General features: G+C 44.6%; 1 protein-coding gene across 1 annotated transcript in view; it reads left to right on the top strand.

The window, feature by feature from the left end:
• The window catches only part of LOC144755667 (leukotriene B4 receptor 1-like), a 68,405-nt gene extending 55,666 nt beyond the window's left edge, over positions 1-12,739 (top strand). The window contains exon 2 of the mRNA XM_078644836.1: positions 11,251-12,739. Within this exon, the coding sequence (XP_078500962.1) occupies positions 11,251-12,347 (1,097 nt within the window). The 3' untranslated portion in view covers positions 12,348-12,739. The remainder of the gene's footprint in view (positions 1-11,250) is intronic.
• Positions 12,740-14,213: the final 1,474 nt, after the last annotated feature.

The following is a 14,213-nucleotide window of genomic DNA, read 5'->3' as shown; positions in this document are numbered from 1 at the left end:
CCGGTACTGGGACAATATGGTTCTTGTTCTTTGATGCCCAAGCCTTCCCTTACCCAAATGAGGTAACCATCGTAGAACGTTGTTCTAGGTAATTTAAATGGATGATGTTTTTCTATCCCCCCAAATCTCTGAGCCATATATACTGGCAGCCCTGGCTTTCATTTTATATGCCAGCATAGATGAACCAATCGAAGAGTTTATATCTGAGAAAAGGTACCCCCTATATGTACTTGGTAGGCCTAGGAGTAAGGGGGATGAAAACCTAATGAACCTAAAAGAACTCCTACACGACCTGTATTTCTTCTATGTGGGCCTGCTAAAGCTCCATGGGCTAACCATTAATCGGTTCATTGAGTCATAGGCATATAACCACTGTTGTATATCTTTATTTTATTTAAAAAACTTTTTTATTTATTCCACCAATGGTAATTTCTTTGATCATTTCATTATACAAAATTACACAGCTAAAAAACATGCAATGAGACCACAACACATGCATAAATTCTAACATGAGAGTCTTACACATAGTAACACATGAAATAGCTGTCTTGAACAGAATCTGAAAGACAATAATATAAATGTGATAAGAAACATGAAACATTTATAGAAAAGAGAACTACCCCCTAAAGCACACCTGACCAATCTCACCTCAAGCACACAACACACTAACATGCTAACCTCTCATACTTGACCTCTCCAACTAATAACATACTATTAGATTAGGGGGTCTCTAGTTGGCAGAGGTACCTTTGACCAAATAGGGACCCTTGCGTCTAGTCAGGGTAACGGGCTAAACTCCTAAAATAACCCCTGCTCAACCCCTTGGTAGCTTGGCACGAGCAGGCCTGCTTATCTCAGAGGCAGTGTGTAAAGCATTTATGAACACATACAGTAATACAGTGCCAACACTACAATTGGACACCACACACGTTGTATTATGAAAATAATTATTTTTCCACAATACTGTACTCTAAAATAGACTTTAAAATGGTAGGAAATAGCTCAGTTCTCTCAAGTTGTAAATGCAACACTTTACTCTCTATGTACCTTGGATGCGTAGCGCAGAACAAACAAAAGGGTCGCAGGGAAGGTGATGCATCAGTTCCTTACACTCAGGGGAGTGGATGCGTTGGTTTCTTACTGCTCTCCGGTACAATGCGATAGGATGGCGCCTCGATGCGATACTCTTCACCAGTGTGATGCGACAAAATGGCGACTTGGTTACGATGCATCAACGTTAATGCGATGCGTGCACGCCCGACGACTGTGCGGTGACTCAAAGATCTTTGGAGCCACAACAGGCTCTGCAACACGCTTCTCCGGTGATGCGACGGTGACCTCTGCTGTGGCAGCACGCTTCTTCAATGCTTCGCCGATGCGATGATGACAGCGGCGGCTCGATTCTTCGGCGATGAGACGACAGCTGCTGTGGCAGCGACACGCTTCTCGTCGTTGCGTCGTGATTCCAGCTCCCAGTGACACGCAGTCTCTCAGAAGGCCCAGCACAACAGCAAGCACTTCAATTCCCAGCAAGGGAATTCAGGGGGGAGCTGGTTGGTGAAGTCTTGTATCCCCGAGACTTCAGGCAGGTGGCAAGCTCAAGTTCAAGCCCTTGGAGATTCTTCTTCAAGTTGATGAAAAGCACACTCAGTCCTCTACTCCTTCCTTTGGCAATGAAGCAACCATTGCAGGAAGATTGGGAAATGCAGTGTAGCAGTGCGAACAGGGAGTATCACACAACGATTTACCAGTAAATGCCTTCTGGAGGAGCATGTATGCATCACTGTGTATTGTAATTCCACTTCTGTAACACATTGTTGATATACACAGTGTTCTTATTGTGTTGCTTTGTATATGTCTGGATAATGTCTCAGATACTCCTGAACTGTTATGCAGTATAAGAAAAGACCAACAAAGATATTTAAACAAAAAAGAAATGAAGCAACCACTTCAGGCCAACCCCCAAACACTCAACACAGGGGTAGTCTCCTCCTTTAGCTTCCTGGTTCTTCTCCTCAGCAAAGGTTATACTTGATTCCCAGAAGTGATCTTAAGTTCTGGGGTCTGGGTCCCCCCTTTTACACACCAAAATCCTTTTTCTCTGTCTGTGCCTAGTCCAAACCAGTTCTGAGCAGTCCTGGAGCACTTTGTTTACAGGACTCCTTCTCTTCCTTTGACACTGTAGGCCAGGGACACAAGACCAGGCATTTGGAGCCAGCATTGTGGAAGGCAGGCAGAGCCCTATTCAGGCCCCAGGTGCTCCCCTCTCACGACTCTACATTCAGATGTGTCTATTTAGCCCTGTGCAGACTCGCACTGTCTCCTGGAATCCCCAAGCCACTGTCACTCAAAAACCAGACAAGGAATACCCAACCTAGCAGAGGGAGGTTTGGATAGATAGTCAAGAAAATACCTACTTTCTAAAAGTGGTATTTTCAAAAACTGAATGTTAGAACCAACTTCACTAAAAGATGTATATTATCATTCTGAGTTCAGGCATACGCAACTCGTATGTCTACCTAGTTCCCTGAGTCAGTTAGGATTATAAGATTTCATAATCAAACTGCCTATTTTGGCCTATGGGGAACAGGTAGCCTTGCAATAGTGAATAACGAAAATGGCTGTAATTCACTATCAGGACATGCCACACACATCAGGGCATGTCCTACCTTTTACCTACAATGCACCCTGCCCTTGGGCCTACCTTAGGGGTGACTAATATGGGGAAAAGGGAAGGTTTGGGGACTGGCAAGTAGGTGCACTTGCCAAGTCAACATGGCAGTACCAGACTGCACACAGGCTCTGCCATGGCAGGCCTGAGACACACTTTACAAGCTGCTTCGGTGGTTGGCACAATCAGTGCTGCATGCCCACCAGCAGCATTTCATTTACAAGCCCTGGGCACATGCAGTGCACTGTACTCGGGTCTGACAAATAAACCAAACAAGCCAATCATGGAGTCACTAATCCATACATCTATTTACCATAGGGAACAGTTGCACTGTGGCACTGGATAGCAGTGGCACAGTGCCCAAAAGCATCTAAAACCAGCAAACAAATACGAGGCAACAGCATAAAATGGAAGGGAGACCCACACCAATGGTGCCAGGTCTAACACGTGTCCCCTCCAGCTGAAATGTGGGGAGAACTACCCAACCTCTTGGGAGTTCTCATCACTAAGGCGGAAAAATCTGGACAGACCATCAGCATTGGCTGTCTGTACCAGGGTGGTGTTCCACCGTGAAGTCCATCCCCTGTAGGGAACTGGACCACCTCAACAGCTTTGGATTCTCATCCCCCATCTGCATCAACCATCTGAGGGGCCTGTGGTTTGTCTGAATCCGGAAGTGAGTCACAAACAAGTATGGTCTCAACTTCTTCAGTGCCCAGACCACAGCAAATGCATCACGCTCAATCGCACTCCACCTCTGTTCCCGTGGAAATAACCTCCTACTGATAAAGAGGTTGGCCTAGGCCCTCCTCATTCATCTGTGACAGAACAGCCCCCACACCATGCTCTGAAGCGTCTGTTTGAACAATAAACTCTTTTGAGAAGTTGGGTGCCAGGAGCAAGGGCGCCATGCACCTGGCAGTCTTCAGGGCATCAAAAGCTCTCTGACAGTTGTCAGTTCAAATCACTTTCTTTGGCTGCTTCTTGGAGGTCAGATCTGTCAAGGGTGCAACAATGCTGCCATACCCCTTGACAAACCTCCTGTAATACCAAGTGAGTCCTAAAAAGGTTCTCACTTCTATCTGGGTTTTGGGGGGTTCCCAAGCCAAGATGGTCTCAAACTTGGGCTGTAGGGGCACCACCTGCCCGTCCCTAACCTGGTGTCTCAAGTACACCACGGAACCCTGCCCGATCTGGCACTTATTCACCTTGATCGCGAGGCCTGATCTCCGCAGTGCCATCAACACTTCCCAGAGGTGACGCAGATGTTCTTCCCAACTGGCGCTGAACATTACAATGTCATCCAGGTAGGTGGCACTGAGCTCGTCCAGTCCAGCCAACACCTGGTTGACCAACCTCTGAAAGGTGGCAGGGGCATTCTTCATCCCAAAGGGCATAACCCCGAATTGGTAGTGCCCATCTGGTGTGGAGAATGCTGACCTCTCTCTTGCCCCATCAGTCAAGGTGATCTGCCAGTATCCAGACGTTAAGTCAAACGATCAAGGAGCTCATCAGCTCTGGGGATGGGGTGCGTGTCCGTCCTGGTGACTGAATTGAGCCCTCTTTAGTCCACACAGAAACGCTGACACCTGGTGCGGCAGCCTTTGGGACCAAGACCACTGGGCCGGCCCAAGGACTGTCAGAGGACTCAATCACCCCCAATGCCAGCATCTTGGAGATCTCCTCCTTGATGCAAGCTCTCACCCTGTCAGTCACCCTATAAGTTTTGTGCTTGACAGGAGGACTGTCCCCAGTGTCTACATCATGGATGCACCAATCAGGGACACTGGGAATCAGGGAGAACAGGTCAGAAAACTGTCCCAGCAACTGGTTACAGTCATTCTGTTGCTCAGGGGTCAGGGTGGAAGAGAGGTTCACACCATCCACTGACCCATCTCACTCTGTTGCAGACAGGAGGTCGGGAAGAGGCTCAGTCTCCTCCTCTATTCCAGCATCTGTCGCTAGGAGCATGCCCACTTCAGACCTTTCTAAGTAGGGCTTCAGGCAGTTAACATGTAGGAGCATACTCTCTAAGTATGCTGGGAACAAATTACGTTTTTTACTTTCCCCTACTTTTTACTAAAAATAACTTTTTCAAAATGTACACTTTCCATGCCAAAGCATGGCCTTCTAAGTACGCTTACAGTAGTTCATCTTGTGTGATCGAACTCATTTGGAACTATGATTTGAGGAACTTTACTACAAGTGTCATTCTTTCACAAAGAACATTTATTTCCTCGTTTTTAAACTGTTTTAAATTGAACTTTAACATTTTTAGAAACATTTTAAATGACTGCTTGATAATTTTATGCACTGACACCGTTATAAATGTGTATCTCAAATGTGTATTATCATTGTTAAGTAAAAGGTGGAGTGGGTGCTATATTTCATATCAGAACCCTGATATAGGTCTTGGGAACATCGTACACTTTCCCTACATCATCTCCCCATCGTTTCATATGAACGAGGCTTATAAGGTCATAACTTCAAATAAGGACAGACTGCCTTGTATGGTCATAACACCTTCTAAGGACTATAGCCTTTTATGGACTAAACCTTTCACCTAGTTCCATGCTGAGTGTGGGTTTTTCCCAATCGATATTGCTAAGACGTCATCCTTAGCACATATGAATCATTTATGAGTACACTCTACAGGAGGTCCACTTCACCTTTCCCATCGACGCACAAGGTTTAATCCCCAACATCATCCTCATACTGAACAATGGGGAAGATACGCACATAGACTGTATAAATACAGCACCTCTGTCAGTAGTTAGGAGGGAACCGAGACTTCAAGGCCGACACACTGACCAGAAATGCTGCGGCTCTAGCATGCCATCACTCCAGCTGACAGTGGTCTGACGATCCCTTGCGGATGTCCAACTCAAGTCCAGGATGATGTCCCACACTCTCACTCTTCAGGTATGGGGGCTCGACTTAATCCTAGTGGGATTCTTGGCACTTAGACTTAGGTTCTTAGACTTAGGGTCTTTTGCACCTACTCACATGCTAGGTACACTTAGGTACATCTAGACAGGCATCTTAGGAGGTACGCACTTTATTTTGTAAATGCATTTCATATTCATGTATGCGTTCATGACTATTGCAAAAAGGCAGAACAATACTATTTCTTCTTATTCACTGTACTGCTGGTTCTATATTTCTGCTACTGTGTTACAGTTGTAGCAGCGCACTTATTTTAAATGAGAAGAACTACGGTACAATAAATTCTTATTGTAAACATGCTCAACTGTTTCTTCTGTGTATCTCTCTTAGAGCAAAACAAGCAAACGAGTGACTGGGTGAAAAGTAGTATATTGTTTCCACGTGTCTGAGGTTATTATGTTCTGAAGTGCAAAAACAAATCTTTCTGATAACCGGAGATTCTAGTAGCAATGCGAGCTAGCTAATGTATAAACATAGGCTGACATATTTGGTGGGGGTGTACAGACTCAGTTTGCCACCAAGCCCACAGCATATGTTATCCGTAAACAGCGTAGGTCCTGCATGAAAGGGTACTATCGGAACTACACTACAGCATGACACCTAAATGGGTGTGTGAGGGCCCCACTTCCCAAATTGGGAGACACTCCTCTACTGAGTAAGGGTGTTAACCAACCTAGCCTCTGTATTCTTTCCCTACCCTTCAGGAACTGCATACTTCTTCGGTGCTATAGCGCTTTATAAATTGTCTCATTCATTCATTCATTCTATTCCACTCTGCGCAATTCTACTCTACGCCACTCCACTCTAGGCTGCTGCAATCTAACCTGTGCCACTCAACGCCACACAATCCAATGCACTCTACAACACTTTACTCAAAACCAATGCACTCTATGCCACTGCACTTTACACCAATCAACTCTGCACCACTGCACTCTACACCCCTATAATCTACTCTGCAACACTCTACACCACTGCACTCACACCAATGCACTCTATGCCAATGTACTCTCTACTTCTACTATGTGCCATTGTACTCTACCCTGCAACACCCCACTCCACTTCACTCTACCCTGCTCCAATCCACTCTATGCCACTTTAATCCACTGTCTACCACTCCACACGATGCCACTCCACTCTACTCTGAAACAATCCACTCTAAGCCACTCTACTCTGAAACAATCTGCTCTATGCTACTACACTTTAGGTCACTCTACTCCAATCTATGCCACCCCATTCTTTGCCACAGCAATCTATGCCACCCCACTCTATGCTGTCACTCTACACCACTCTACTCTACTCTTAATCACTCAACTCTACTTCGCACCACTCTACTCTATGCCACTGTGCTCTATGCCAGTGTACCCTGCACCACTGCTCTCTGTACCACTGTACTCTGCACCACTGTACTCTGCCGCACTGTACTCTACGCAAATGCACTGTAAGCCAATGTACGCTGTACCACTGAACTCTATGCCACTGTGCTCTATGTCAATGTACTCTGCACCACTGCTCTCTGCACCACTGTACTCTGCACCACTGTACTCTGCCGCACTGTACTCTACGCAAATGCACTGTAAGCCAATGTACGCTGTACCACTGAACTCTATGCCATTGCACTCTACATCCCTGCACTCTATGACACTGCATTCTACAAAACTACTCTGCAAGACTGCACTCTATACCACTGAATTCAATGACAATCTACTCTGCATCACTACACCCTATTTCACTGCACTCTACTGTACATCACCCTACTCTATGCGACTGACCTCTGCGCTAGTCTACATCTCTAAACTCTACCCTGCATCACTCCACTCTATCCTGCACCACTCCACTCTACCTGCACTACTTCACTCTACGCCACTGCACTCTACCCCACTGTGCTCTATGCCACTCTACAGCAATCTGCGCCACTCCACTCTACGCCATTGAACTCTATGTCACTGTAATCTACTCTGGGGCACTACACTCTACGTCAATGTACTCTATGCCAAGGCAGCCTACACCACTTTACTCAAAACAAATGCCCTCTATGCCACTGCACTCTATGCCAATCTACTCTGCTCCACTTTACATCGCTCCACTCCACACCACACCACTCTCTATTACCCCACTAACTTTTAGCCATACCAAACAGCAGCCACACTGGTGTAAAACAAGGCTAAAGAATATTGGCAAAGCCAATAGCTCCTGCATAGATGAGGCCTATTAGCTTTGTCAATGCTTGTTGTATCTAGTGAGCGTTTGTAGCTATTCTCCAAATACATATAATGTATTCAGCTCCTCTTTGTAATCTGACAAAACACACTTGAAGGAAAGTACGTGGTCCTTACCCCGAGACACCTTACAAAAGAAATGCCTAACTTTGTCAAGTCGCATTGTAAATTTACAAGTGCAAAAATCACCACACTTACTTTTAATAATCTGCCTGCAAATTAAAATAACCAGAAACTGTATTTTTGCCTTCTTCCTCCATTTTTACTGACCTAGTTTTTTCTGGCCTTACAATTGCAAAAGTGCTTGTGCTCTCTCCACTAAATATGGTAGAATTGGCTTATACCCAATTGGCATATTTAATTTACTTGAAAATCCATAGTAAAGTGGCACTATCTGTGCCCAGAGCCTGTAAATCAAATGCTACTAGTGGGCCTCAGCACTGATTGTGCCATCCACTTATGTAGCACTGTAAGCATGTCTCAGGCCTCCCATTACAGCCTGAGTATTGTCAGTTTTAAACTGCATTTTGCCCTGGCAAAATAAACCTTTTGCCAGGACCAAATCTTCTTTTTGAATGCATATAAGCCACCTCTCGGGCAGGCCCTGTACAGCACAGCTCAGAGGTGAGGGTGTAATGTATTTAAAAAACAGGACATGTATTTTTATTTTTAACATGTCCTGGTAGTGAAAAACTGTATTTCCACCAGTGCAAGTTCTACCTCTCCCATAGGACAACATTGGAATTAACGTATTGCATTTTATAGGTATCATTTTTAATTGAGAACAGGTAACCCCTTCATGTTTGGTGTGTCTGTAATCACAATTCCCCAAAAATCCTAACTTATGGTAAAGTTGGATTTTCAATTGCAGTTCTGAAAATGCCAATTTTAGTAGGTTGACATTTTCTTGCCTTAGCCATTTGGTACCTGCAGACTGTCTCTGAGTCACATGACTGGCTGTAGATGACAGTTGGGTTTGTTTATTCCTCCTAGACAACCACACAGAGTTTAGGTGTGACTGGTTGGGTCACAGCTGGCAGAATGGGAGGGAGGATCTGGGCTCAACCCCACTTATACTTTAAAAAAAATGCATTGGTAGTATGCATGGGATGATCAATGTACAGACATCATATTAAAAGCATCAATGCGGTATGTTGTTGCCCATTTGTAAACAGTAGCTTGGCCTGTACCAAACTCATGGAGCGCAACCATTAGGAGGCGCCACAAAGGAATTAAATTTACAATGTAACCTAGGCCATATTGCTGTACAGTTTTCTAAGGACCCTTACTATACCACAATCATAATAGTCTATTTGCAATTGTGCCCTGTAATTACATTACTACTTTTTTGGTTTACATTTTTCCGAAACCGAAACAAAACAAAAACCCCCAACACATTCTATTGCTATTTGACAGCTCCTAGCGGAATGGGCGGCCCAACCCCACTTATACTTGAATAGGCTTTGTCCTGTCTTCACACAAAGGGCTGCATGCCCCCAGTGGTTGGTCTGGAGCCAGGGGCAGGAAAGCAGGGCATCTGTGCGCTTCCAAGGCATGACTCTCAAAGCTTCTCCCCCACTTCAAAGGAACAACTGGGTATGAACACTGGGCCTCAGACACCAATTCTTCAGTACACTTCTGGAACTGTGTACACTCTGCAAGGAAGAAGGACTGCTGCGCTGCTACAAGAACTGCCACTCTGCTGAATTGCTGCTCTGAAGGTACTGCTGCCCTGTAGTGCTGACCTGCTGCCCTCTTGCCTGGGGAAGGAGAACTGGACCTGCAACTTCATCTTGAACCCAGGGTACCAGAGTGACTCCAAGGGCAAGTCTGCTGACCTCCTGATCTGAGCCTCAGGGACATAAAGGGCTCCTCAACATCCTGAACCACCAGCCCCTGGACCTAGCTGCAGTAAGTTCCTGACCTCCAAGTGGTGCCCCTCAGGTCCCAGACCCTTGGTGTGCCTCAGTGTGTTATAATCGAGCTTTTGGACTCTTTGTGACCGTGAGCAAGCTCGCTCCTACTTAGACTGTACCAGTTGCACCTAGAATCAACACAAAGCTCTGTCAGCTCAACTCTTCACACTACAGCATCGACAGCTTGCAGGGGACAATTTAATGTGTGGTTTGTTTGTGCCTTACCGTGACAAGGATTGTGGTTGTTGCTTGACCAGGGCTCATGCCCCAGTCAACCAAGAACAATATGTCCTTACAATGTGCTTTGCTGCACTCAAGAACCTTTCTTCTTTTTATTAAAAGTTGAGATCGGAGTTGACAGAAATAGCAGCTCATTTGTTAATCTCATTAAGACTACAGACTGGAAGTGATTGAAGTCAATGCCCCTCCATGAAATTATAAGGGCAGGAGCATACGAAAGAAATAAGCAACAGCGAGGGAGGGTGATGGATAAGGGTATCAAGCAATGGTGCGTGATTGGAGGAATGGGATGCAGAAAAAACAAGTACCTCAAACTGAGCGAGAACAGTGGAAGGACACATATAAATAAAGGTATCACTCAGTACTTGGTCCATGCACTCTGTCAAAGGGACAACATGAAGAAGATAGTGAACCGGATGCGATGCCTCGATGCAGTGACCAATCAGAAGAAATTAAATGAGAGTGATCATGAAGCAAACAAATAGTAAGTAATGGGAGTGGGGGCTCAAAAGGCCTTTTTTGAGTGTTTATTTAAGATACAACAGATTGTTGCCAAGCGACAGCACACATGCGTTGCCTGCAGGCTCGACCTAAAAAGGTCAATAAATGTTTCACAAGTTGTAAGAACAGCTTGATACTTTTTGTTTCTGCAAAACAGCTTCAATCTCGCTGTCCCTGCATACAAAACACAGCAGGCTGCCACATGCATGATGTGAGCTCTTCAAATTAGGAAGTATGGTGCCAGCACCACGGTAGCTGTGAAGGTGTGTTTTATGCCCCTGCCTTGGTCTTTAAAGCGGTAGCAAGCGGTGGACTAATTTGTTGGTAGAAGGAATGATTCAAAATGGTAGTTTACCATTTAATCAGTAGACCTGGCAAGTGTTTCATTCCTCAAATTTGCACTAGGAGCCAGAAAGTGTCCAATAATTGAAACGAGATATCAATTGTAAATTGATGATGACAATCAAATTTTATGAAATGTCAATGTTAATGAAATCGCCTTTGATGACTGTTTTTCTCATTTTATCATCTCTAAATTTGGCCAATTATTTTAGTTATGTGTCATTTACTTGTTAACAAGCAAAGCTTTTATATATGTAATTTGGAAAATGTCTTTTAACATGTTCAGTCGTCTTGTGCCTAGTCTTAATCATGATTGTCTTTTTAAAAAATGTGTGAAGAGAATGTAATAGCACAAATGTAAAAAGCGATTGCCTTTAGGCATTATCATTGATAGAGGTATTTTTTTTTCCTCCATTAGAAAGACCTTCCATCAAGATGTCCATCCCGTTTGGTAACGAGACTGTCCTTAATGCCACTCACACACAAGCCCAACCACCAAGCTCGTCTCCGACATTGGGCATCATCATCCTCTCAATTGCGACAGCTGTGGGCATCCCCGGGAACGTCTTCATCATCTGGACCATTCTGGCACGCATGACCAAGCGCAGCGTTACCTGTGTACTTATCCTCCACCTGGCGGTGGCTGACACAGCAGTACTGTTCACAGCACCACTCTTTATTAACCTGCTGGCAACAGGTGCTTGGACCTTCGGGGCTGCCATATGCAAGATTTGCCACTACATTTGCTGCCTCAGCATGTATGCCAGCATCTTCCTGATCTCTTTCATGAGTTTGGACCGCTTTCTGGTCATCTACAAGCCCATACTGTCTCAGAAGGTGAGGACTAAGCCAGTAGTGATGGCGATCCTACTAGTCATCTGGCTCATGGCCTTCCTGTTTGCCATACCCATGCCCTTCTATCGGGTGGTCACCTTCTACTATAACCGCACTGTCTGTGTTCCATTCCACATCAGCCCCAGGCATGTTGTCTTCCAATATTTGTTTGAGACCTTGTTTGGCTTCCTCCTCCCCTTTACCATCATCCTTGGGAGTTACAACTATATTGGGCTTCGCTTGAGGAGCGCCCGCTTTCAGCACAAGAAGAAGACAGCATGCCTCATCGCCTTGATTGTACTTGCGTTTGCAGTGTTCTGGCTGCCCTACCATGTAGTGAATGTTATTCAGGTGCTAGGCAACCTGCTGCCTGATTCCAGTGCTGCGAGCCTGAAGTCAGCCGCTGCTAGGGCTCGGCCCAACGTTACAGCCCTGGCGTTCCTAAGCAGCAGCGTAAACCCCATTCTGTACGCCTTTGTAGGAGGCTCTTTCATTAAGACAGCAGGTGTGGGCTTCTTGGCCAAACTCCTCGAAGGAACCTCATCTGAAGTCTCTGGCACTAACAAGGATGCTCATGCACTTCCTGGCCATGGAAAAAGGAGTGACCCCCAGGAGCTGGACCGAATGAACACAGATACTGACACTCATAGCAAAACTTTCTCTTCTGGCCCGGCAGAATGAAACTAAATAAGAGTTCCACTGCGACTCTGCGAAAAGTAGGCATATTCGAGGATTATCAAAACATTCCACTAGCTGTCAAACATTTGGCCAGAAAAACAATAGAACTACCTCCAATTCATTGTGCAAGCAATCTGCAAAATATTCTCTGAAGACATGCATGATGAAAGCACCATTAGGGGCTTTGACAGAAAGAGGTCTATATCTTCATACACAAATCCATTCAAAATACAATTTAGTGGCCTAAGTAGCGCCAGTGCCTTCCTGTTCAAATCACAGAAAGTGTCTGACAAGTTTTTAAAGTACTTAATCGGGTGCTCAGAAAAAGGGAGGAGCAGCCGCATAAATGCTCCCCAAGTTGGAATTAGGAAATACCCTAATTTTTAACTGCAATTGTGAGCACTTCCAAGGTATCACCAGAGAGTCATCAGTCCATCACACCAATTCTTCTTTTATTCCTAGCTTTTTCCCTCACAGTAATTCTAGCTGCCCTGTACTGTGTACCCCATACTACTTTATGATATGAACCACCAGCGCTTGATTCTTCACTGCACACCTTATAGGTGAATTTACTAACTTTTCTTTTGCTTCTGATTCTGAATAAGCCCTGAGGCAGTCATTGGAATACCTCCCATGAAGGAACACACCTTGGCTGTCTAGAACATTCTCTGCAAGAAAAATTTAGGAATAAAAAAAGAATTAGCATGAAAAACTATGATGACTCTCTGGTGAAAAAAAACTATGTGCATCTCATTCCACAAGCAACCAGAGTATTCTGTATTTGTAAATTGAGGACTAATGACTGGGGTTTAGTGGTGAAGTTCAAACTTATAGCATGTAAGCATGGGTCAAGCGTAAAAGAAGCATCAGCGTTTTGGAAGGCAGCCATAGCTTTAAAAAATGTCTTTAGACAATTTCTTTTCATCTAACTTCATACTTCTGCCCCATTCTATAAAGTTTACATATCTATTACACACAGAAATTAAAAAAGAGAGAAGAAAAGACAGATTGGCCTAACAGACCTGGCACAGCAATGCTCTAAATTTCCGGTGAATGTGCAATGACTGAAATAGTCTAACCTATTACCCAATGCTGGATGCTGTGGTGGGCGGAAACAAATGTGAATGTCAATTTTACATAATCCTATGTATCTATGCATCTATATAATCAAATATTTTTATTTATGCATATTTGGAATACATCAGGCTACTGAGACAGTTAACGCTGCCTCTAGGACAGACCTAAAATATGGGAAGAAATATATTTAGGATATTTCATCCTGGAAGAGAAGACCTAATCTGGCTTTCCCTCCTCTGATTTGACATCAATGATGCACGCCTTCCGTAGCTGCGTTGCCGTTAGAGTTGGCATTCTACAATGAAGAAACAGTGATGAAGAAATCCACGGGTAAGGAAATAAAATGAAGAATTTTTATTTCTTCATTGTTAAGTAGCGAGCATGGTCTAATTATGGGCTGGATGTCAAAGCATCTCAACAAAAAAGGGGGAGATAAGAGGAAAGTCTCAGAAGTGCTCCTCTTCTTACTGATATGCACCAAAAGCAAAGGAGGCCATCTGTGTTAGATGAACTAATCCTCAAGACGATAAAGAAAACGCTTGGTTTACTTATATAACCCTCACCAACCAGGGTTACCCCTTGGTGGCATGCTTCATCATCAGGTTTATCCTGTCCCACTGCGGAACGGGGCATGCTACGACCCACAAATTATGTGAGAGCACTTATATGCATTCTAATTGATGAAAATAGGAGTGGGGTGGCTTATGTGAAATGCTAAAAATACCTGCCTGGTAGGTAAGTGCTATTTTAATCTGACCCCGGGTGGTACGGTCAAAAACAGGTAAAAGTTAG

The sequence above is a fragment of the Lissotriton helveticus genome, chromosome 5_1, assembly GCF_964261635.1.
Source record: "Lissotriton helveticus chromosome 5_1, aLisHel1.1, whole genome shotgun sequence".
NCBI classification, from domain to species: domain Eukaryota; kingdom Metazoa; phylum Chordata; class Amphibia; order Caudata; family Salamandridae; genus Lissotriton; species Lissotriton helveticus.
This window is presented reverse-complemented; position numbering and strand designations above follow the sequence as displayed.